Here is a 25392-nt window from a genome sequence, read left to right on the forward strand (position 1 = left end):
TCGAACCCGTCCCGCGGCTCGGGCGGTTCGGATTCCGCCTTTCCCCCCTGCCTCCAGCGGCCACGCCTTTGACTGGCGGGCCCGGCCCCCCCAGTCATTGGGTGTGAGAGGAGGGGGCCTGGTACAGACGACCCTTCAGCTTCTCCTCGGTCGCCGCTGGAGCTCGAGAGGGCGAGCAACTTTTACATAAAAGGTAGGCGCCGAAGGAAACGGCTACCTTTTCGCTCTTGCCATCAACAGACGCCGCAGCGCCCCTTCGTCTTCGCATACTCCTTGCAATCAGCTTCTTTGCGCTCGGCATTCCTTCTCCTTCCTGCTCCCTTGCGATCCATCCCCCGCAATCGCAGCGCCCATCACCATGTCTTCGCTCCCTTTTCCGCGCCGCTTCCAGAGCCAGACCCAGCTGGACTTGGTGCGCCGCCTTCTGGGATGGACCGCACCGGAGCACGCCGGGAAGATAAGGGCCGGTAAAATCCCCACCCCTCCCCCCCCCCCCCCGCGACCTTGCCGCAGGGGAGTTCGTCCTCTTCAACTCGTACGCCATGTGCGGGTTGGTGCCTCCGATCTCCTCCTTCTTCCTCCTGCTCCTGGAGGAGTTCGGCCTTCAACTCCAACACCTCACCCCACTCCGTTCTCCTCGTGGTAGTCTTCGCCCACTTTATGGAGATGTTTGTGGGGGTCCGTCCTTGCACCGCCATCTTCAAGCATTTTTATGCCTTGGTCGGGACAGGGAGGAGCAAGCGCGAGGTCGGCGCCTACTACTTCCAGCTCCGGCACGGGATGGCGAACTCCTACATCAGTGCCTTCTCCAGCTCCAAGTGGGAGGATTGGCGTGAAGGCTGGGTCATCACCGAGGCCGACCCCCACGACCGCCTGGAGTTGCCAACGGAGGGGCCCCAGAGCGACCGGAGCACCTGGAAGGCCAAGCCGTCACTGCCAGAGGAGCTCGGCCCGGTACTTGATCGGGTCAAGAATCTCTCCAGGCGCGGCCTGACGTCCCTGATGGTGCTGGGTGATTTCCTGAAGCGGTGGATCGCTCCCCTGCAGCAGCAGACCAGGATGGCTTGCATGTACACGGGGACAAACAACTGCTGCAGGATCGCGCGCGGGCCCGGCACCAATTTTTCCAAGGCAGAGCTGGAGACAGCGATCCGGGCGATGACCGGCGAGGCGTTCAGCTTAGAGTCCTTGGTCCTCCCGAGCGGGATCAAAGCCCTGTGCGAGGACCAGGCGTTGCAGTTGACGGTCCTGGCGTCGATGCCGACCCTCGACGAGGGTGGCCTGGCGGTCCGGCAGCTGAGAGGCGACCCCAATCGCGGGATCCACATCCCCGATGCCTCACCCGACCGCCAGCAGCGCGCCAGCCAAGGTCCCGGGGGGCCAAGTCCCGGAGGTCCGGCCCCCGCCGGGAAGGGAAAAGACAAGGTGCTATTGCCGGAACACCACCACAAGGACAATATGGAGGGGTCCAAGACCCGGAGGCTCCAGTGCGGTGACGGCTCCTTCGTCGGGGAGCCTGCCCCCAAACGCCAAAAGACGGCGGAGGCGGAGAGACAGACTAAAGCTCCACCACCTCCGCCGCAACGCCAGCAGCCGGAGGGGAGGCCGGAGGAGGCGCGACGGCCTTCTTCGGAACAACAGATTCCTCCGCCACCACCGACGACGCGGCGCCCAGCGACGCCAACACCACCGACAGAGCCAAGGCCACAAACCCCGCCCCCACCACCAGAAGCGCCAGCGGCCGGGGACCACCACCAAAAGTCCGGGGGGTCCTCGGCAGGAAAAAAGGTCCCCCAAGTCGCCCGGGGCGGTTGGGAGTGGTATGACTTCGTGTAGGTAGTCTTCTCAGAGCTTTTCATTTCTCCATTTGCTTTCTGGGGCCCTAGCCATGTCGGTGATGTGGCAGGCCCCTTCCTTCGGACGCGTCGAGCACGTCCACCAGAGCCGCTCCAGCTGGGGGGACCGGCCCCCAGCCAGTACCTTCATCTTCCCCTGCTGGGGAGTCGGCGACAATTCCAGCAGGGGCTCCGCCCGCGCCAGCACCAGTAACTACCGGACTCAGAGGTCTGGAGCTGGAGGCCGCCACACCTCCAAGGCCCGAAGCCGCCCCCCATGAGGAGGCCACCGGACCTGCTGCAACGACCGAGGCGCCAGCAGCTGCAGTAGCGCCGGACGCCATGGCGGAGCCCCCTCCAGCTAAGCTAGCAGGAGAGGAGGCTGCAGCAACAGCAGAGGCGGCAACGCCAGAGGCTGCAGAGGTGCTGGAGGCAGCGACGCCGGAGGTCGCAGAGGTCGCCAGCACCACCTCTCCACCCGCGCAGGAGGAGCCGGAGGTGGTGCTGGGGAGGCGCCTTCTCCCGAGCCCAGCGGAGATCCCCCTCCCCCGCCTTTTTGCCAAGAGGCAGCAGGTACAGGAGGAGCTGGAGGCAGGCATCCGCCGGGAGTGGGAGAGGCTGGAGGCGAAGCGCCTCCGGCTCTCCGACTGGGAGCACCGCCTAGGGGACGGCATCAAGTCCGTCTCCGCCCGCTACGCCGGGGAGCGTGCCAAGCTCGTGCTGGAGCGCGGACTCCTGCAGGAGCAGTTGCAGAAGGCTCTCGACCGAGAGGCGGCAGCTGCCCAAAGGGAGAGAACGGCCGCACGGCGGGAGAAGCATGCCATCGAGCGGGAGCACATGGCGGAGAGGAGGGTGAACGCGGCAGCGGACAGGGAGAAGACCGCCCTGGAACTGGCCAACCAGGCCAAGGTGGTGGTGGAGGTGACCAAGGAGCAGGAAGCTGCCCTTGCGGAATGGGAGGCAGCCGCGGCGGAGAGAGAAAACAGGCTTGCCGCCCGTGAAGAAGAGGAGGTGACCCGGATCTAGGAGCTCCAGAAGCGGGAGGCGGCCGTGGAGGAGGAACTGGCGGCCGGGACCCAGAGGCTCCAGAAGCGCGAGGTGGCCCTCCAGGAGAGGGAGGCCAAGGTGGAGGAGTTCCTGGCGAAGCAGAGCGCCAGCATCGGCCGGATCGTAAGATGGGCCGGTGAGGTGAACCCCTCCCTGGATGCACTCGGAGCAAGCCCCATCTGGGTGACGGAGGCCCCATCTTCACTTGGCGCCGCCCTCCAGGTGCTGGATTCCACCGCCGAGCGACTGCAAGACCTGGAGTCCAGCATGCACGACCTCCTGGAGACAGAAGGGCGAGCAGTTGCCCGGGGGACGGCAGAGTATATCCTCACCTGCTTCCGGAGCCACGGCCCCACCTTCCAACTGACTCCCGTCCTGGTTGGCCCCATCCGGGCGACGGCGGCCGCCGTGCAGGAAGGAGTACAGGAGGCGGGAAACATGGTGGTGTCCCGCATCCGACACCGTCCCGGACCTGCAAGGAGTGGGGATGCCTCCGGACCACTAGAACAATAGGCCTAGTATCTTTTTGTTGCTTTTGTAATGCAACTTTATGATGTAATATAACTTTTTGTACATTATTAATAATGCATATAAATGTTTCTTGCGTCCATTTGTTGTGGAAAAAGCGAAAAAACTTAGCTGTTTTTCCAATTGTCGATCCTGCGATGTATTCTCAAGCGTACCGAGGTCCCCTGGCCCCTTGGGAGGTAGTCGCGATAGGTCGGGACTGGCTGCCATAGAACCGAGGTCCTACATATGACTTAGGATTGATGCTTAGTAGATGTCCCCACGAGGTCCCGAACTTACCAGCGAGGACCTTCTGAGTTGCATAGCGAGTCAGAGCGCCAGGGCCTAGGCTCGTGGATTAAAGTGGTCCCGGCCCCCAGGTCCATGGTTCGAGATATAATGGTACTCGCCCTAGGGGGGCAGGGTGTGTAGGCTTAGGGTACGGAACCAGGCTAAGCGGCTACACAACCCTGAACCCCAGCAAAGAACGAGCACGTCTCCCTGAAGCTAGTTCCCAGATGTCCGGTTCCTTTTTCTCCTGCGAAACAGAGGTCTTAGGGCAAAGAAGCAGCGTAGCAACTCAAGAAAGGCCTCGGGCACATCACAGACGTAATGACCACGTGGGGGGTTAGTGTAGCGAGAAGCAAAGAAAAAATAGAATCACGTAAACCTCAAGGACACACTGAGAACAAATCTTTCCTTAATGAATTGGTACAGAAGAATTGTGCGATATACGCCAGGGGCCGGGTTTACGAGGGCGGACCTCCACCACCCTGGTCCGCACAGTGATGCTATTAATTACAAAGAAAATATTTCCTCTCAACTAGGTTCTAAGGATAGAACTTACATAGGTGCTCAATGTTCCATGGATTGGGTAGTTGCATGCCTTCCTCTGTAACCAAACGAACAGATCCGGGTCGGCACACCTTTGTCACCTTGAAGGGCCCTTCCCAGCTGGGCGAGAGTTTGTGTAGCCCCTCACGATTCAGGATTCGCCTTAGGACCAGGTCCCCGACCCGGAGCTCCCTACTACGCACGAACCATTGATGATAGCGCCGGAGCGCTTTGTTGTACCGTGCATTTTGGACTGCTGCTCGCCATCTCCACTCGTTGACGAGGTCCATGTCTTGGCGACGATGCTATTCCTGCAAGTCCTCATCAAAAGTTTGGACTCGTAGAGAGCCCATGGTGATCTCCGGAGGAAGGCAGGCCTCAGCCCCGTAGACCAAGAAGAAAGGGGTTTCCCCAGTCGTCCGGCTGGGTGTGGTCCGGTTCCCCCATAGCACGCTCGAAAGCTGGTCAACCCATTTTGCGCCATGTTTTTTAAGATCACAGTAGGTCCGGATCTTGAGCCCTCTAAGGATCTCAGCATTAGCCCGCTCGACTTGGCCATTGCTCCTGGGATGCGCCACTGAGGCGAAACAGAGCTGGATGCCAATGTCCTCGCAGTACTCTTGAAAGTATTGGCTCGTGAACTGGGTCCCATTATCGGTGATGACCCGGTTCGGGACCCCGAACCGGCACACAATTGACTTGATGAAGGTAGTTGCTGACGCCTTGGTGAAGTTGACCACTGGGGTTGCTTCCGGCCACTTGGTGAATTTGTCAATGGTGACATAGAGGTACCGGTACCCGTCGACGGCCCTAGGGAAAGGTCTCAAGATATCCAACCCCATACAGCAAAGGGCCAAGAGGGAGGAATCATCTGCAGTGCCTGGGCTGGAGTGTGCATCTGCTTTGCATGAAACTGGCATGCCTTGCAGGACCTTACCAACTCAGCTGCATCCTGGAGCGCTGTCAGCCAGTAAAAGCCATGCCGGAAGGCCTTACCGACTAGCGTGCGGGATGAAGAATGACTTCCGCACTTGCCTCCATGGATCTCCGCGAGCAAGTCGTGGCCTTCTTCCTGGGTGATGGACCGCATGAGGATGCCGTTGGCGCCACGGCGGTTGAGATCCCCTTCTACCACCGTGTAACGCTTAGCCATCCAAACTATACGCTCAGCAGATGCTTGGTCTTCAGGAAGGAAATTATCTTTCAGATAGTCCCGGACCTTGGAGATCCATGCATTCGGACCTTCCTGAGAAGCTGGGAGCGGCTACTTGAGGTCTTCGGGACCCTCAAGGGAGCACACAACCCTTGGCGGGCACCACGGATGGAGCGCTGCCGAGACCGCTAGCTTCGAGACACTAGTCCGACCCCCTTCGCCCAGGTCGGCAGGCTGGGCGGAAGGCTTCAGCAGACGCCTTTGGAAGACGCCCTTTGGCACGGGTGCCTGAGTCGATGCGCTCGCGGAGAGTGCATCAGCCGCTGAGTTGCCTTCGTGTGGAACATGTTGCAGTTCCAGCACATCGAAGTCCTTCTCCAGCTTCCTCACACAGATGAGGTAGGCTGCGTGCTGGGGATTGTTGCAGCAACACTTCCCCCAGACCTGCCTGATGACGAGTTGGGAATCTCTTTTGACCAGGAGCTCCCGGACCCCCAGGGACAGAGCCGCCGTGAGTCCAAAGATTAGGGCCTCGTACTCCGCCATGTTGTTGGTGGCCTCAAAGTCGAGGTGCGCCATGTACTTCACTTGGTCGCCATGTGGGTCGATGAGGACCACGCCGGCCCCTACCTTCTTGTTGCGTGTGGACCCATCGAAGAATAGCATCCAGTGGGGTCCGGTGAACACCGGAGCCCTCACTTCCGGACGTGAGGGGTCCGACCCATGGTCCGGACCCCCTGGGATGCTTGGTGCTGGTGTCCATTCCGCGACGAAGTCAGCAAGGACCTAGCTCTTGATGGCATGGCGTGGCTGGAAGTCGAGTTGAAATCCAGCGAGCTCAGCTGCCCACTTGGCAATGTTGCCTGTGGTGTTGGAATTATGGAGGATGGCCCTCAAAGGGTAGGAGTTCACCACCACAATCTTGTGGGCCTGGAAATAGTGACGGAGTTTCCTGGACGCAGCGAGTACAGCATAAAAGAGCTTATGCGTCTCAGGATACCTGGCCTTTGCCTCATGAAGGACCTCGCTGACATAGTAGACCGGCTTCTGGACGGTCCCGACTCTGCTAGCCGGACTGGATCCTTCTTTTTGTGCTGGGGACCCACCGGACCCCAGGCCGCTAGGTGCTTCCTCGGATCGGGACCCGGCCGGACCCTCCGAAGCAGTGCCGGTTGTTAGACTGGTGGAGGCCGGACCTCCTTCTCCTACAGGAGGCTCCACAGGTGCCCCCTGCGGGAGATGCTCGGACCTCTTTGTGACCAGCACCATGCTGATCACTTCGGCCGTCACTGCAAGGTAAAGAAACAGTGTCTCACCTGGGTCCGGTGCGACCAGGACCGGCAAGGAGGTGAGGTACTGCTTCATCTCTTGGAAGGCTCGTTCTGCCTCTTTAGTCCATGCAAATGGACCGGACCCCCTCATCAGCTTGAAGAAGGGAAGTGCCCTCTCCGCCAGCCTCGAAATGAAGCGGCTGAGGGCTGCAAGGGACCCCGTCAACCTCTGCATATCCTTGAGGCGCGCAGGGGGTCTCATTGCCTCGATCGCCTGGATCTTGTCCAGGTTGGCCTCGATCCCCCAGTGGGAGACCAAGAAAGTGTGACACCCTGAAAATCGCAAATTTAAACTACGCGTTAAGACGTCCTGATCGAAAACTTATTCGTTGTAAAACCCTGACTCCCTCTGTTTCACCGCCACACGGACGGCCGACGCGAGCTTGACCGTCGTCCCGTCTCCGCACCATCCACGCGCGACTGTGTTCCGCAATCGGCGCCGGTGCGACGCGGTTCGTCTCGTGCAGCGTGCGCGCGTGGCCGACCGGCCGCGACCGCTGCCGCAATTAGCGCCGGCGCTTCTCGTGCCGCGCGCGAATCTCCGTGCGCGCGTGGCCGACCGGCCGCGGTCGCCGCCGCGACCGGCGCCGACGCACCCCCTCTCTCTCTTCCTCTCTTTCCTTTCTCTCTCGCATTTCTTTTTCTTCCTTTTCCTTTCTTTTCCTTCCTTTCTTTTCCTTTCTTCCTTTTTCCTTCCTTCTCTCTTCTTTCTTTCCTCCTCCTCCCCCTTCCCTCCTCCTTCCCTGCGCGCCCGAGCGCCGCTGTGCACTGGCCCCGCCCGGCCGTGCCGCACGCGCGCGCGCGCCGCGTAGCCGCGCGCCACGCCGCGCCGCGCCTCGCCCCTGGCCCGCGCCACGCGTGCCGTGCGCGCACACGCCCACGCCCGGCGCTGCAACGCCGCACCGCCCGCCGCGCCGTACGGCGCCCGCGTGCGCCTACCCCCGCGCGTGCCGCGCCGCTCGCCGCTGCCGCGTCCTGCCCGCGCGCGCGCCGCCGCTTCCTGCCCTGTGCTGCACAGCGCCACCCCGAGCCACGCCACGTCGCGACGGCCGCGTGCGGCCGGAGCGCCATTACTGGCGCCCGCACCGCCCGCCGGCCACCCCATCCCAACCCCCTCCGCCCTGCCGTTCCCCGCCTATAAATAGGCCCTCGCGCAGCCCCTCACTCCCCCACAACTCCCACCGCCGCCGCCTGCCTCCTCCCCTGTCCCTAGCGCCGCCGCCGCCTGTGGCCTTGCCGCCGCCCGCCCCCCACCGTGGGCCCACTCCCTCACCGCGCCCCAAGCCGAGGTGAGGCCGGGAACCGGTTCCCCGCGCCCCCCTCCCTCTTTCCCTCCCCCACCCCGAGCCGCCCGGGCCCTAGGCCGCCGGATTGGCCGGGCGCCGGCGCCCCACCTCCCCTCCTCTGCTCTATGCGGGAGGAAGGAGGAAGAAAAGGGCATTTTGCCCGTAACCCCCTGCGCTTTCCTGTTTTCTCCAAGAAAACCCCCCCCCCCTCTCTAAGAGTACCCTTATCCGTTCCCTTTTTACAAAAGAAACCTCGCCTGTTTTGTATTTCAATTTAAACCCTCCAATGCATACATCTAGATATACTTGACCACCTTTTAGCATGCCTAGAATATTTTTAAGATTCGCAAATAGATCCCTACTCTTTTCTGATAGTTACGAATAAGCCCCTGGACCCCCGTTTGAGCCCTGAAACCACCTTTAGCGCGTCATTTTATGTGCGAAACGACCTCCGATCGACCCGAAACTTTACCACGCCCTTTCTAGTATAGTTCTAGCCATGCCATTAAGAAACCACCTAGAGATATTGCCCCGACCTCCGTAACTAAATTATTTCCGATTCAAGCTCGACGATAAAAGCTTTTACTTCTTGTGCTTGATTGTGTGCCTGTTTGATTGCGTCGTAGGACACGGAGTGAACGAGGAAGGACCTGAGCGTGACCAAGCAAACGAGGATCAGTACTGCGACCCCGAACCCAAGGGACAGTGCTTCGACCAGGACTTCTCGCAAGAGTTTGACGATGGCAAGTTCAATTCCGCCCTTTGATGCATATTTTCGTCCTAGTTTTTATAAACACAACCCAGTGGCCTGTTTTATGAAATTGCATGGTTTTGCGTGCCGTAAACATGGTAGGGTAGCCACCCTTGTTGTGATAACCATACCTTGAACACCTGATTTTATAAAGGAAATGCGTGTGTGTGTGTGGGGAGGGATAAGATGTGGTTTTGAAAAGTGAGCTAGACGGGATGGACGGCATTTCTGTGTGGGTTGCCGTTGGTGTGCTCGTACCTGTGTGGTTGAGCATGGAAGGGAGATGTCCGTCCTGTCACCCCTAAGGACCGAGTTGTTGTGACATCTCACCTAGCTTCCTGTCGTGCAAACCACTTGACCGTTGTATGGGCAACGGCTTGGCCTAACCCCACTGGTTGGTCTGATAGCCATCAGGTGGGCTGGGAGCAACGGGTGATCAAGGAGACGGGATAAGCTCTGTGTGACTTATGCCCCGGTTAAACCTCGGTGTTAGGTCGAATGACTCCTTGATGGATCCCGTGGTGGCTAGTCAGGTCTAGCTAAGGTGGGTAAGGGCTTCGATGGGATCTGCACCGGCACTAAGGTGTTCGTGCTGTGGTACCCCGCCTGTGGGTAAAGTTGCACACCTCTGCAGAGTTGAAAATCTATTCGAATAGCCGTGCCCACGGTACTGGGCAAGTTACGGTGTGGTCACATAACTAGTGTTTCTCTCTGGGAAGGGTTGATCTGGTGTGAGTTGTTTGAAAAGTATCCGGCAATAGTGCTGTGTGCTACGACGGACGGGGAGTCCGGTAGCGGTTTGAAACTTGGATCCGTGAGGATCAACATTGTGCGTTCTTAGACACTTGTTTGAAAAATGCTTTTAAAACGAACCCTTGCATATAATTGTGTTTCCGCAAAAGAACCGTAACTTTATCCTTGGATTATCCTGTGCATCTAACTCTGTTATAACCCCCCCGTGGGTGTGATTGGACTTGCTGAGTACGTTTGTACTCACCCCGTTCTTACTTTACAGTGGAGGATCCCGACTACATCCCAGAGGACAACGAGTAGGGTCCCGTCCTGCACCCAGTCTTGCCTGTGGGTGAGGTCACCGTTGGAGCTCCGCATGGCGCAAGACTCTGATGATCCCTTGTTCGTAGTTAGTGTAGTAGTATGGGTTTTTGTTGTAATCCTCGCGATAGTGGCGCTTCACTGCCCATTACCGCGAAGAGTTGTACGGTGATGTACCATCTGATGTAATAAAAGTGTTATCAGCCTCCTGGGACTGATAAAGAGACACTTTTAAGTCTTCCCCGATGGGGGGGACGCTTCAGGTGGTATCAGAGCCGTAGGCTGGCCGTAGGACGTAACCCCAGGAGCGAGACCCCTTTTCAGACCCTAGAACTTATCCTGGTTTAGATATTTTCCTGCACAAGCACTCACCACTGGTCTTTGCTTTGTTCCAGATGGCTGGCAATGGATGGGTTAGCGGAATCTGCCACGCAGAGCCCGGCCTCCCCAAGTTACTATTGCTCAGCCTGGAACGCGTCGGGGTCATGGAATCACCGGAGTATGCCTACCGTGAGTACACCGCCGGAGGCACCCTTCGGTGCGACATGATGGTTTTTGTAGAGAGAAGCACCCGCTACCCTGAGGTGGACCCTTGGTTCATCTCCACAAAGGGCTTCCGATTCCCCGACGCCTACCGAAAGGCCGCCCGTAAAGCCCTACGCCGACTGCGTGTGCTCTATAGGCACCACCTTCAGCGGACTCCTATGGGATTTTTCCCACCCACTGGAGGTAGAGGACGCACTTGGATTGCCCGGATGAGGGGACTTGGACGAGAAGAAGAGGATCTAGAAGATACGGTCTCCCACCTGTCTATTTACCTTACGGGCTTAGATGCGCTCTGCAACGAGCAGGCGGCACAACTGAAGAAATTAATCCATGGAGTTGAAAAGTTAACCCAGGAGCTGGAGGAACAACGGACAAGAGCCGCAAGCGCCGAGTATTCCTTAGCCGCCCTCCAAGCCCAGTTGCAAGAATATGAGAACCGCAACGGAATAGGTGGATGGATCGAAGAAGAAGAAGAAGAACCCATGGAAACCCATTGGGATAAGGGTACTCAGACCGAAAATGAGATGGATCGGTTCCTTCCAATAAAGAAGCGCTCTATCAGGACCGAGGAAGAATCTCCATGACAGGATTAGCACCCCTAGCAAAAACCCTACCCTAATGACCACGTATCCATGAAAACTGTACCACCCTTGTTGTAATAATAAATATCATCTACTCGCTTTTGCACCTGTACCATGTTGTTTACCCTACTTCTGTTTCAGATGGCTGAGGAAGGATGGACCCAGGGCAATTGCCAAGCTGCACCTGGATTCCCCAGCCTCTTGATCAACACCCTGGAGGACCTTGGCGTTACGGAGCGCCCAAGGTACTACAGCCGAGAGTACGAGCACCATGGTACCCTCCGCTGCAGGGTGATCCTGGTCATCGCCAGGAGCAACCGCTACCCCGACATCCAGCCCTGGCGCGCGACCGCCACAGGGTTTAGACACCAAGACACCTACCTCTTGGCCATCAGAAAAGCACTCCGTTACTTGTGTCGGATTTTTGAAGAACACCTCGCCCCTACACCAGCGAAGTTCTTCCCGCCGGCCATCAGAACCCCAGTCTGGGAAGCACGCATGAGAAACCTGGAGCGACGTCGCCACGAAGAAGGCCCCCTGTACCAAGTAGCGACTTACCTAGCCGCCCTGGACCAACTCTTTGACGAGCAAGCCAACCTTCTGAGGGAGCAGACTCACCGAGCCGAGCAAGCAGAGCTCGCGGTAAGGATACAGCAGATCCGAGCCGCCCATGCCGAGGCAAGAGCCGCAGCCGCGGTCAGTAGCGAAGCTGTCGCTCAAGAAAGCCTCAGGCAGGCCCGAGACCGGCGTATGCAAGATTGGACCCAAAGTGGAACACCAGTCCCGGCGATAGGGGAAGACCACGTTCTACTCGGGACACCCGTCATAGGGTGGGGGTCACTCTTCGGGAGCGCACAAGCTCCACCCGAGAACCCTGAAAGTTCTGCTGCCGCCGACGAAGGGGATGCTGCAATGCAGCCCCTGACCAATGGGAACCCAGGAGACGGCGAGCGAGAACCTCTTACCCTGTCCGCCCCGGAAGAGGACACACCACGCAAGTAGAGTGACCGACGCCATCCCGGTGATACCCTCCCCAGCCTTTCTGTCCACGCCGTACCCTTAAGACCAGACCCTGGATGAGTAGCACGAGGCCCAGCCTTACCCTAAGTTGTACCCCCTCGCAGTAATAAAATGGTTCGTATTTGTTGTTCGTGTTGTTGTGTGCTGGTTTGTTGTGTGCTGATTATTTATATGAATACAGGCAGAAGGTAGGTTCTGCCCTATATACGAATTAAACAACTTAAACATCATGTAATCGTAACCCTAACTTACCCAATCAACAGGTGACCCCCCGGAACGTTGCGAGGGCCTCCCGTGGCCGGAACCCTGTAGCCGCTAGTGTCGGAGCACACCCCGTTGAACAAGATCTTCCCCAAGGAGAGCAAGAAGTAAGCCAGAACCGAGGGGGAAGTCAAGAAGGAGAACAACTACCACCACCCCCACCCCTCGGAGACCTGGCACAAATCATCCATAGCCAGACCCTCATACTGGAGACTCTGGCGAACGCCCTCATTAACCGGCAGCCGCGAGGGCAGAATATGAACGACAAGCTGACGGCCTTTCTAAGGACCAAGCCACCAACCTTCGCCGGATCCTGCAACCCGTTGGATGCTGATGACTGGTTGCGAGTAATTCAGAGGAAGCTCGAACCATTCGAATGCCAGGACCGGGATAAAGTCCTTCTGGCGGCCCACCAGCTCACCGGAACGACATTATCCTGGTGGGAAAACTATTGTGCTGCAGCCGAAGACGCCTCTACCATCACCTGGGGAGAATTTGTAAGAGAGTTCCGCCGCTACCACATCCCCTCAGCCACTATGAAGCGCAAGGCGGATGAATTCCGCGCACTGCAACAGGGGAGTATGACGGTGGAAGAATACACCCACCGGTTCATAGAATTGGCCCGATATGCGCCGGAAGAGGTGAATGACGACGATAAAAAGCAAGACATGTTCAAGAAAGGGTTGAGCCCAGAGCTCCGGACCTTGCTTACTCCCCAGATCTATCCGGACTTCAACACCCTGATGAACAAGGCCATCCTCACAGAAAGGGCCAAGGCCGAAGAAAGAAAGGACAACAAACGCAAATTCTTGGAAAGTAAGGCTCGCCAGCAGGACCGCTTCCAAAAGTCGAGGAACTCCAACTACACTGCACCAAGATCCCAGGCCCCAATGCAGTATAGGACTCAGCCCCAAGTGACCGGGTCACGAGCCTCTGAAGCACAGCCCAAGAGTCAAAACACCATGAGGGCCCCGCAGAGCAACACCAGTCTGGCCGCCTCCGACAACAACAATGTTAGGGCCTGTTTCAACTGCCGGGAGACAGGGCACTTCATCGCCAACTGCCCTTACGCCAAGAGTAAGCCGGCAACATCGGCCTTCTCCAACACAGTGAATGGGCCCAGACCAGCCCTGACCGGTGCCAACCGAGTGCCCGTCCGCAACAACGACGGCAGCCAGCAGGTGAAGCAGCAATCATTTGGACGAGCCCGCGTCAACCACATCGACGCGCAGGAGGCTCAAGAAGCCCAGGGCGTAGTGCTCGGTGAGTACTTAGTCAACTCAGCTCTGGCGACAGTATTATTTGATTCTGGAGCATCACACTCATTTATATCCTCGAGCTATGTGGAGAAGCACAAAATACCTACAGTACTACTAAAAACACCCCTATTAACCCGGACGCCTGGAGGCGACATCAATTGTCAATTAGGTTGTCCCCGGGTAAGGATCAATTTAAGTGGGGAAGACTTTCTAGCAGATTTAGTAGTACTTAAGCCTGGGGGAATAGATGTGATCCTTGGGATGGATTGGTTAAGCCGACACAATGGTCTCATAGGCTGTACCGACAAAGTGGTACACTTAACAAACCACGAAGGAGTACAAGTGGTCTGCCGTACTCGGGATAGTAAGTTTGATCCAATGGTGTTTAGCGTGGAAGCCAAGCCCTTAGAAGGAGTCCCGGTAGTAAGCGAATACCCAGATGTATTCCCCGAAGAGCTTCCCGGTATGCCGCCAGATAGGGATATAGAATTCGTCATAGATCTTATCCCCGGAACATCCCCCATAGCCAAGAGACCCTATAGAATGGCGGCCTCTGAATTGACAGAATTAAAGAAGCAACTAGAAGAACTGCAGAGGATTGGCTTCGTCAGACCAAGCTCGTCGCCATGGGGAGCCCCAGTGCTGTTTGTCAAGAAGAAAGACGGGAGTATGAGGTTGTGCGTGGACTACCGAGCACTGAACGAGGTTACCATTAAGAACAAGTACCCCCTCCCCAGGATTGATGACCTTTTTGATCAGCTAAAAGGAGCCAAGTACTTTTCCAAGATCGATCTAAGGTCAGGATATTTTCAACTTAAGATTAAGGAAAGTGACATCCCTAAGATAGCTTTCGTCACCCGCTACGGGCAGTTTGAGTTCACCGTAATGTCCTTTGGACTAACCAATGCCCCTGCCTATTTTATGAACCTCATGAACAAAGTGTTTATGGACGAGCTGGATAAGTTTGTCGTAGTCTTTATCGACGACATACTTATCTACTCTAAGAGTATTCAGGAACATGAGCAACATCTGCGGGTAGTATTGGAAAAGCTGAGGGCACATAGGTTATATGCCAAGTTCAGCAAGTGTGAATTCTGGCTGGAGAAAGTAGCTTTCCTTGGTCACATCCTGACCGCGGAAGGGGTAGCAGTGGACCCAGAGAAGGTTGAAGCCGTTTCCAATTGGCAGCAGCCAACTAACGTTAGTGAAATCAGGAGCTTCCTTGGATTAGCTGGGTACTATCGGAGATTTATTGAGGGATTCTCCAAAATAGCCCGACCCATGACGGAACTTCTTAAGAAAGAAAGGAAGTTCGCCTGGACAGAAAGTTGTGAAAGAAGTTTTCAGGAGTTGAAGCGAAGACTGACAACCGCCCCAGTGCTGACCCTACCGGACATTCATCGGGATTTTGTCATTTACTGTGACGCATCCCGACAAGGGTTAGGTTGTGTACTGATGCAAGAAGGGAAGGTCGTTGCATACGCTTCCCGCCAACTCAGGACTCATGAGCAGAATTACCCGACCCATGATTTGGAATTGGCAGCCGTAGTGCATGTCCTTAAGATTTGGAGACACTACCTAATTGGAAATAAGTGTGAGGTTTACACCGACCACAAGAGTTTGAAGTATATATTCACCCAACCAGATTTAAACCTAAGGCAAAGGAGATGGTTGGAGTTGGTTAAGGACTACAATTTGGAAATCCATTATCACCCCGGAAAGGCGAACGTGGTAGCCGACGCCTTAAGCCGGAAACCCTATGGACCCAAGGACGACAATCTGCGCGAGGCAATGGCACGATTAAATGTGCACATTGTTCCACGAGGTTCCAGCCAAGTGCTAAACGTCCAATCGACACTAGATGATGGGATTAGGGAGGCCCAACAATCGGATCAAGAGTTAATGAAGATCTGCAAACAAACTGGAGAAAACAAAGCGCCGGGCTTCAGAGTAGATGATAAGGGAACGTTGTGGTACGAGAATAGGATTTGTGTGCCCCAGGAAGGAGACTTCCGGCAGATAATCATGGACGAAGCCCATAACTCGGCCTACTCCATCCACCCAGGATCCACTAAGATGTATATGGACATAAGACAAAAATATTGGTGGAATGGAATGAAAGCGGATATTGCGCGATTTGTGGCGCAGTGTGATACTTGCCAAAGGATCAAGGCCGAACATCGAAAGCCGGCAGGATTATTGCAACCCCTACCCATTCCAGTTTGGAAATGGGATGAGATAGGCATGGACTTTGTAGTGGGACTGCCCAGAACACAGAAAGGACACGATTCCATATGGGTAATAGTGGATCGACTCACTAAGTCGGCTCATTTCATACCTGTACGAACCACTTACGGTGGAGAAAAGCTGGCAAAGCTTTATGTGGAGAATATAGTAAAGTTACATGGAGTGCCTAGCAGAATTGTCTCAGATAGAGGGACCCAATTTACGTCTAGGTTTTGGAAAAGCTTGCATAAAGCTATGGGTACTAAGCTAGACTTTAGCTCCGCATACCACCCACAGACGGATGGTCAAACCGAAAGGGTGAACCAAATTATGGAAGATATGCTGAGAGCATGTGTCCTGACCTATGGAAATGATTGGGAGCAAAGTCTACCTTACGCAGAATTTTCGTACAATAATAGTTACCAAACCAGCTTGGGCATGTCGCCATTCGAAGCCCTCTATGGAAGGAAGTGCAAAACCCCTTTGATGTGGTCAGAAGTTGGAGAACGTACCCTAGTTGGACCCGCGCTCATAAAAGAGGCAGAGGAAAAAGTAGCGGAAATCCGCGAGAAATTGAAAGCGGCTCAATCCCGACAAAAGAGCTACGCAGACAAGAGAAGGCGAGAAATAAGTTTCAACCCAGGAGATTTTGTTTATCTCAAGGTCTCGCCTATCCGAGGAACGCGGAGATTTCAGGTACAGGGAAAATTGGCCCCTCGGTACATTGGACCGTATCGAGTTCTGAAGAAAGTCGGAGCAGTGGCATACCGACTGGAGTTACCAGAAGGAATATCAGATATACACCCAGTATTTCATGTCTCGCAATTAAGAAGGTGTTTAAGAGTACCCGAGGGAGAACACGTGCCGGTAGAAACAATAGACCTGCAACCGGATCTGCGGTACCAGGAAGTGCCGGTCAAAATTCTGGACACCATCACCAGAAGGACAAGAAACTCCGAAGTACGGATATGCAGAGTTCAGTGGAGCAGACACGGAGAAGAGGAAGCCACCTGGGAACGTGAGGAAGCTCTAAAGAAGGAATTTCCCCATCTGTTTAGGAGCCAGCCGAATCTCGAGGACGAGATTCATTTAAGTGGGGTAGGTTTGTGACACCCTGAAAATCGCAAATTTAAACTACGCGTTAAGACGTCCTGATCGAAAACTTATTCGTTGTAAAACCCTGACTCCCTCTGTTTCACCGCCACACGGACGGCCGACGCGAGCTTGACCGTCGTCCCGTCTCCGCACCATCCACGCGCGACTGTGTTCCGCAATCGGCGCCGGTGCGACGCGGTTCGTCTCGTGCAGCGTGCGCGCGTGGCCGACCGGCCGCGACCGCTGCCGCAATTAGCGCCGGCGCTTCTCGTGCGCGCGTGGCCGACCGGCCGCGGTCGCCGCCGCGACCGGCGCCGACGCACCCCCTCTCTCTCTTCCTCTCTTTCCTTTCTCTCTCCCATTTCTTTTTCTTCCTTTTCCTTTCTTTTCCTTCCTTTCTTTTCCTTCCTTTCTTTTCCTTTCTTCCTTTTTCCTTCCTTCTCTCTTCTTTCTTTCCTCCTCCTCCCCCTTCCCTCCTCCTTCCCTGCGCGCCCGAGCGCCGCTGTGCACTGGCCCCGCCCGGCCGTGCCGCACGCGCGCGCGCGCCGCGTAGCCGCGCGCCACGCCGCGCCGCGCCTCGCCCCTGGCCCGCGCCACGCGTGCCGTGCGCGCACACGCCCGCGCCCGGCGCTGCAACGCCGCACCGCCCGCCGCGCCGTACGGCGCCCGCGTGCGCCTGCCCCCGCGCGTGCCGCGCCGCTCGCCGCTGCCGCGTCCTGCCCGCGCGCGCGCCGCCGCTTCCTGCCCTGTGCTGCACAGCGCCGCCCCGAGCCACGCCACGTCGCGACGGCCGCGTGCGGCCGGAGCGCCATTACTGGTGCCCGCACCGCCCGCCGGCCACCCCATCCCAACCCCCTCCGCCCTGCCGTTCCCCGCCTATAAATAGGCCCTCGCGCAGCCCCTCACTCCCCCACAACTCCCACCGCCGCCGCCTGCCTCCTCCCCTGTCCCTAGCGCCGCCGCCGCCTGTGGCCTTGCCGCCGCCCGCCCCCACCGTGGGCCCACTCCCTCACCGCGCCCCAAGCCGAGGTGAGGCCGGGAACCGGTTCCCCGCGCCCCCCTCCCTCTTTCCCTCCCCCACCCCGAGCCGCCGGGCCCTAGGCCGCCGGATTGGCCGGGCGCCGGCGCCCCACCTCCCCTCCTCTGCTCTATGCGGGAGGAAGGAGGAAGAAAAGGGCATTTTGCCCGTAACCCCCTGCGCTTTCCTGTTTTCTCCAAGAAAACCCCCCCCCCCCTCTCTAAGAGTACCCTTATCCGTTCCCTTTTTACAAAAGAAACCTCGCCTGTTTTGTATTTCAATTTAAACCCTCCAATGCATACATCTAGATATACTTGACCACCTTTTAGCATGCCTAGAATATTTTTAAGATTCGCAAATAGATCCCTACTCTTTTCTGATAGTTACGAATAAGCCCCTGGACCCCGTTTGAGCCCTGAAACCACCTTTAGCGCGTCATTTTATGTTCGAAACGACCTCCGATTGACCCGAAACTTTACCACGCCCTTTCTAGTATAGTTCTAGCCATGCCATTAAGAAACCACCCAGAGATATTGCCCCGACCTCCGTAACTAAATTATTTCCGATTCAAGCTCGACGATAAAAGCTTTTACTTCTTGTGCTTGATTGTGTGCCTGTTTGATTGCGTCGTAGGACACGGAGTGAACGAGGAAGGACCCGAGCGTGACCAAGCAAACGAGGATCAGTACTGCGACCCCGAACCCAAGGGACAGTGCTTCGACCAGGACTTCTCGCAAGAGTTTGACGATGGCAAGTTCAATTCCGCCCTTTGATGCATATTTTCGTCCTAGTTTTTATAAACACAACCCAGTGGCCTATTTTATGAAATTGCATGGTTTTGCGTGCCGTAAACATGGTAGGGTAGCCACCCTTGTTGTGATAACCATACCTTGAACACCTGATTTTATAAAGGAAATGCGTGTGTGTGTGGGGAGGGATAAGATGTGGTTTTGAAAAGTGAGCTAGACGGGATGGACGGCATTTCTGTGTGGGTTGCCGTTGGTGTGCTCGTACCTGTGTGGTTGAGCATGGAAGGGAGATGTCCGTCCTGTCACCCCTAAGGACCGAGTTGTTGTGACATCTCACCTAGCTTCCTGTCGTGCAAACCACTTGACCGTTGTATGGGCAACGGCTTGGCCTAACCCCACTGGTTGGTCTGATAGCCATCAGGTGGGCTGGGAGCAACGGGTGATCAAGGAGACGGGATAAGCTCTGTGTGACTTATGCCCCGGTTAAACCTCGGTGTTAGGTCGAATGACTCCTTGATGGATCCCGTGGTGGCTAGTCAGGTCTAGCTAAGGTGGGTAAGGGCTTCGATGGGATCTGCACCGGCACTAAGGTGTTCGTGCTGTGGTACCCCGCCTGTGGGTAAAGTTGCACACCTCTGCAGAGTTGAAAATCTATTCGAATAGCCGTGCCCACGGTACTGGGCAAGTTACGGTGTGGTCACATAACTAGTGTTTCTCTCTGGGAAGGGTTGATCTGGTGTGAGTTGTTTGAAAAGTATCCGGCAATAGTGCTGTGTGCTACGACGGACGGGGAGTCCGGTAGCGGTTTGAAACTTGGATCCGTGAGGATCAACATTGTGCGTTCTTAGACACTTGTTTGAAAAATGCTTTTAAAACGAACCCTTGCATATAATTGTGTTTCCGCAAAAGAACCGTAACTTTATCCTTGGATTATCCTGTGCATCTAACTCTGTTATAACCCCCCGTGGGTGTGATTGGACTTGCTGAGTACGTTTGTACTCACCCCGTTCTTACTTTACAGTGGAGGATCCCGACTACATCCCAGAGGACAACGAGTAGGGTCCCGTCCTGCACCCAGTCTTGCCTGTGGGTGAGGTCACCGTTGGAGCTCCGCATGGCGCAAGACTCTGATGATCCCTTGTTCGTAGTTAGTGTAGTAGTATGGGTTTTTGTTGTAATCCTCGCGATAGTGGCGCTTCACTGCCCATTACCGCGAAGAGTTGTACGGTGATGTACCATCTGATGTAATAAAAGTGTTATCAGCCTCCTGGGACTGATAAAGAGACACTTTTAAGTCTTCCCCGATGGGGGGGGACGCTTCGGAAACCAAGGAGCTTTCCCGCCGACACGCCAAAGACGCATTTCTCGAGGTTAAGCTTGGTGGAGGTTGCACGTAGCTTGTCGAAAACTTGAGCTAAATTTTCTAGGAGGGAATTTGATTCTCTAGTCTTGACAACGATATCATCAACATACACCTCAACTATTTCTCTAACCAAATCACCTAAAGTGATGTTCATTGCTCGAGCAAAAGTTGGTAGAGTATTAAGCAATCCATAAGGCATCACTATATAACAATAAAGACCATCCACTGTTACAAAAGTAGTATGCTTCCTATCATCCCTAGCCATTTTGATTTGGTGAAAACCAGAATAGGTATCTATAAAGGACAGCAAATCACACCCGGAAGTGGAGTCTACAATCTTATCTATTCGCGGAAGTGGATAAGGGTATTTTTGGACATGCCTTATTGAGATTGGTGTAGTCGATGCACATCCGAAGCTTCCCATTAGCCTTTGGGACCACGACCGGATTGGCCAACCACACTGGATGGTAGACCTCCTCGATGAAGCCAGCCTGCAGCAGCTTGCGGACCTCTTCACGGATGAAGTTTTGCCGCTCGATGGACTGCAGGCAGCTCCCCGACCATTAACTCCGCAATACTAATAAAGGCCCAAAACACCCACCAGGCTGTGAGCACCTAATCCAAATCATTCTATTTGAATACCAACCAATACTGTAAACCTAATATCTCCTTCATATCAACTTCTTTTCACATAACTCTTTTTCCTAAACTCTCCTCAAATCATATACTATCTATTCCTCCTATTTTCATCTCCATTTGAGCTTATAGTTTGCTTATGTTTGTTTACCGGTTGTGCCGTTTCCGCTGTAGATCACGGAGTGATCGAGGAGGAGCCTGCCAAGGAGTACGAAGGCCAGTACAGCAGGCTGGAGCTAGAAGACCCGTACCGCGAGCAGGAAGCCGCCGCCGCCGACGCGTACGTAAGCGAAGGCAAGTTTCATCGACCCCTACGTGAGCGGTTGCATCCATGTGAGGACGTCTAGTTGTAGCCCTGGTTCAAGATCGATTACATATATCAGTGCTTGAGTGATTGAGTGTGCTCATACATGCATATGAGTAGTTATGCGTATCTAGAGTTGAGACTAGGATATGAAGAGATTTGGCTGAGGCTAGGGCAGCTGGGTATGCTGGAGCCGGCGCTACCGTGGTGGTAGACTGGCAGGTGAGTGCTACCGTGGAGGTAGGCTCGAGTTAATATGCTGAGGGATGATTGCTGCCCTGGTGAATCAAAAGGACCGAATTGTTTTGACATCTCATCTAGCTTACTTTAGTACGACCACAGGTTCCGTTATGGGCCGGACTTAGCCTAATCCCACTGGTTAGCCTGACGGTCGCAGGGATGGTTCACGGGTATAAACCATTAGGGTCAGGGCCCGAAGGTTTATGCGGCCAGGCTGGGGCGTGACCACGGCTGGGTGTCGGCTATGTCGGTTGTCCGTTCGGGCAGTCGAGCTTGTGGGTACAGTGTACGACCTCTGCAGAGTGTAGAATCCATTCGAATGGTCCGTGTCCATGGAATGGACAGGCTACGGTGTGGTCCTGAGAACTAGTGAGCTACCTACTGTGGGTTGTATCGGAAAGAGTTGCATACCAATGGTTGCATTGCTAATGCATTGTGTTTAATGTGCGTCGTGCATGTCATTCCCCTCCCGTAGGGTGAGGTGGAACTTGCTGAGTACTTGTGTACTCACCCGTTTATGACTTATTGCAGAGGATCCTGATTTCGTGCCTGAGGAAGGTGAGTAGTTCGTGCCCTATACCCAAATCTGGAGTGGTGCCGTTGTAGTAGAAGCCACCATGTCAGATGAAGAGTTTGCCCTTGCGTTTATCACCGCTACTGTTGTATTCCTAGTTTATATTATTGTTGTAATCGAACGTATTAAATAAAGCTATGTATGACTGTGGCACCACTTGTGTAATGTATTTTCACCAGAGACTGTTTTCTGGTGTTTAAATACATGTTTACCTCCGGTTGTTAAATACATTACACAAGTGGATGCAACCGCTCACGTAGGGGTCGATGAAACTTGCCTTCGCTTACGTATGCGTTGGCGGCGGCTTCCTGCTCACGGTACGGGTCTTCTGGCTCCGGCCCGCTGTACTGGCCTTCGTACTCCTTGGCAGGCTCCTCCTCGATCACTCCGTGATCTACGGCGGAAACAGCACAACCGGTAAACAAACACAAGCAAACTATAAGCTCAAATGGAGATGAAAATAGGAGGAATAGATAGTATATGATTTGAGGAGAGTTTAGGAAAAAGAGTTATGTGAAAAGGAGTTGATATGAAGGAGATATTAGGTTTACAGTATTGGTTGGTATTCAAATAGAATGATTTGGGTTAGGTGCTCACGGCCTGGTGGGTGTTTTGGGCCTTTATTAGTATTGCGGAGTTAAATGGTCGGGGAGCTGCCTGCCATCTCACCTTGGCGCGGAACAGCTCGAGGAAGAGGGTTAACTGTTGGAGCTTCATCTCGTGAGTGAGCTGGGCTCGTGAGAAGTGGTTCAGCTAGCGGAGTGAAGCGGCTCGGTGTGCTTGGGCTAATGATGGGGTTCGTCACGGCCTTGCTCCATTTATAGGCGAGGGGAGCAGCAGCGGTGTCGCACAGGGACGGGCGACGGCGTGGGCTGCGGCAGCTCGCCGTCAACTCAAACAGTGGCAGCGCTGAATGCGCGAGCGTCGAGGCGGCAAAGCCAGCGAGGACGCTGCAGCGGCGTGGGCGAGGTGGGGACGCGGAGGTGGGCGGCACGGCGCGGTGCCGACGGCAGTGCGCGGTCTCGTCGTGGGGCCGGCGTGTCGCGCGTGCGCGAGCGAGAGCGAGCGCGGGTGGGGACAGCAGGGAGGGGCGTCGGCTTCCTTTATAGACGGGGTGAGGTGGTTCGCGCGGCGGAAAAATACCTCAGCCGGCACTGTGTGCGACGACCCCGATTTATGGTGAGGTGGAGCCTACCAACAGATGAGTCACAACTTATATCCTAAGTACTTAAATTTAACCAGGAGACTAACACTTATAAAAACACTTACCTTATTGGAGCAACAAAGCTACGAAGGAACACATACCTTTAAGTGGCTAGTCCAGCACTCACCCTCCTAGCCTTTCCACAACTTAACTATCTTGCTCATGGGTGGATGCTATGGCAAGGAGAGGGCTCTATTTATAGGTTAAGAGAAGGCATGGTATTAGGATAAGTGTCCCCCCTTCTAGAGAATTCTAAAATTTCCTATTTTCAAAATTTTACTTATTACTAATTCTAGAGCATTCCATAGAAAATATCTCACTCTTGCTTAGTGGAGAAGAAACTTGAGGGTTGCCTTGAAAATATCCCACTCTTGCTTAGTGGAGAAGGAACTAGAGGGTTGCCTTAAAAATATCCTACTCTTGCTTAGTGGAGAAGGAACTAGAGGGTTGTCTTGAAAATATCCCACTCTTACTTAGTGGATAAGAAACTAGAGAGTTGCCTTGAAAATATCCCACTCTTGCTTAGTGGATAAGGAACTACAGGGTTGCCTTGAAAATATCCCACTCTTGCTTAGTGGATAAGGAACTAAAGGGTTGCTTTGAAAATATCTTTCAATGGTAATAAAAATTAGGATGTTACAGCTAGCCCCGCTCCTGCCGCGGAGGCGGCATGTGGCGGCACCGGACCCCTTCCTAGGGGGAGGGGGGTCCGGACCCCTCGAGACCGGTCGGAGCGGTCAGGCCCAAGGAGGTCTGGCCCCCACACGTGGCGGCCCCCGACCTCCCTGGGGAGTCCGGATCCGTGGGGGCCACCCGAGAGCACCCCTGCCCTCATGGGCACGTGGAGTCCCCGGACCTATAAAGAGCACGGGGACGGTTCGGAGACCATAATCCTAGCTGTTAGGCCTGGGCCGTATGCCACGTCACCTAGAGGACGAGGAGGAGGCTACGGATAGCGAGACGCTAAGGGTCTGGACATCCTAGCAGGAGGTACCCCTATCCGTATGTACCGACAGTCTAGATCCTATGATATCAGGTAGATTTCAGATTGTGTATAAAAATCCTACCATGAAAATAGAGGCTCGAACCCACGCACTCATGGTCTGAAGCAGAACAAAAGAAAAAAGATCCCACCGTTCGCTTGCTCCCATCCTAACCTGATAACCCGATAGGCAATAGCAACACGGCAAGAGCCTCCTCCGATCTTCGAAGGTGTGCAAATGGGTGGTGACGCTCAGATGCACCTCTAACCCTTTTTAATTTAAATATTTATACTATTTTTTTAAAATAAAATTTTATTTTGGAGAAATAGTGTAAATATTTAAACTAAAGAATTGGAGGTGCACCAAGGGGTAATAATATACACCCATAGATCTCCAGTTCTCCATAAAATGGTTTTCCGCTGGTATCATGAGAAAATGGTCGACAAACTCCAAGAGTTACATGCGAAAATGATGGGTGGCCTTGCCCAAAAGCAACACGAAAACTTTGGCTATATAACTCCCGAACTGGTCTAGTCGGGTATCTATCTTTGGGCCCGAAACATCTTGGGCTTTTTATGAATTCTCGAGCTGCTTTTACTCAGATTTAACTCATTCTAATTCAAAATATATGATTTTGTCAGATATCGATATATAGTCAATAAGGTAAGCTTTGACTAGCACTTTTAACAAAACATGACATTTTAGTACCACAATTATGCAAAAAAAATATTTTTATGCTGAATCTAGCTATATCTACATCCTATTGCTAATTTATAAATTCTTAATATTTCAGTGGTTAATTGAGAATTGTTTGACCGGTAGAAACGCTAAAACAACATACATCTCGAATAAGTAGGAGCATTACCTTTTTCTTCGGTTTTGTAGCCATTGTTGTGGTGTTTTTCACTAGTTATTACTTTTCGTGTTTTTATAGAATTATATGATTGAGAGTATATCTAGAGTTTAAGATGTTTTTCATATTCTTGATGAGTCCTCTCTTCTGCATGAATCACCTTTTAGAAAGTATAGCTCGCTACACCGTCAATAAAATACTATGATAACAAATTGTCACTCCAGTAGACTTAGACCTCGGTAATGTTAGTTCAAACTAAACATGCCTTATATGTGCCGCTAATCGAGCACCAACCAACACCTCTCATTTTTTTTCCTGTCTTTCACATAAATTAACTTCTAAAATCGGAGGAAGATCAGTTCCAGTTGATCATTTTTCAAATCTAAAATACGCAATTTTTGCTATATATATATAGATATATTGTTTATCTAGGTGCATAGCAAAAGTTATATATCCAAATTTACTAAAACTACATACAATTTGTTTAGAAACGAAGTATTTAATATTAAAGACGATGTGAATACACACGAGCAAATTTATTTTTTAGAAAGAAAAAAAAAGAAACTGGATCATGCTTGAACCCGTCTGTACCTGTACAGCGCCTGCTCCAGAGCTGCAGTGTGGCTGAAATTGAAGATTCTGATTTCTGCCGGTGGGAGCGACACCCCGAAACTGACAATTCT

At 54.1% G+C, this 25392-nt stretch overlaps 1 protein-coding gene across 1 annotated transcript; it reads left to right on the forward strand.

The window, feature by feature from the left end:
* The first annotated feature begins 1002 nt into the window (after positions 1-1002).
* Positions 1003-2861, forward strand: LOC112880221 (translation initiation factor IF-2-like). The gene is made up of 2 exons (XM_025944728.1): positions 1003-1238; positions 1907-2861. The coding sequence occupies exons 1-2, from the start codon at positions 1003-1005 to the stop codon at positions 2859-2861; spliced, it is 1191 nt and encodes a 396-aa protein (XP_025800513.1).
* The last annotated feature ends 22531 nt before the right edge of the window (positions 2862-25392 follow it).

This window comes from Panicum hallii, chromosome 2 (genome assembly GCF_002211085.1).
Source record: "Panicum hallii strain FIL2 chromosome 2, PHallii_v3.1, whole genome shotgun sequence".
Lineage (NCBI taxonomy): Eukaryota > Viridiplantae > Streptophyta > Magnoliopsida > Poales > Poaceae > Panicum > Panicum hallii.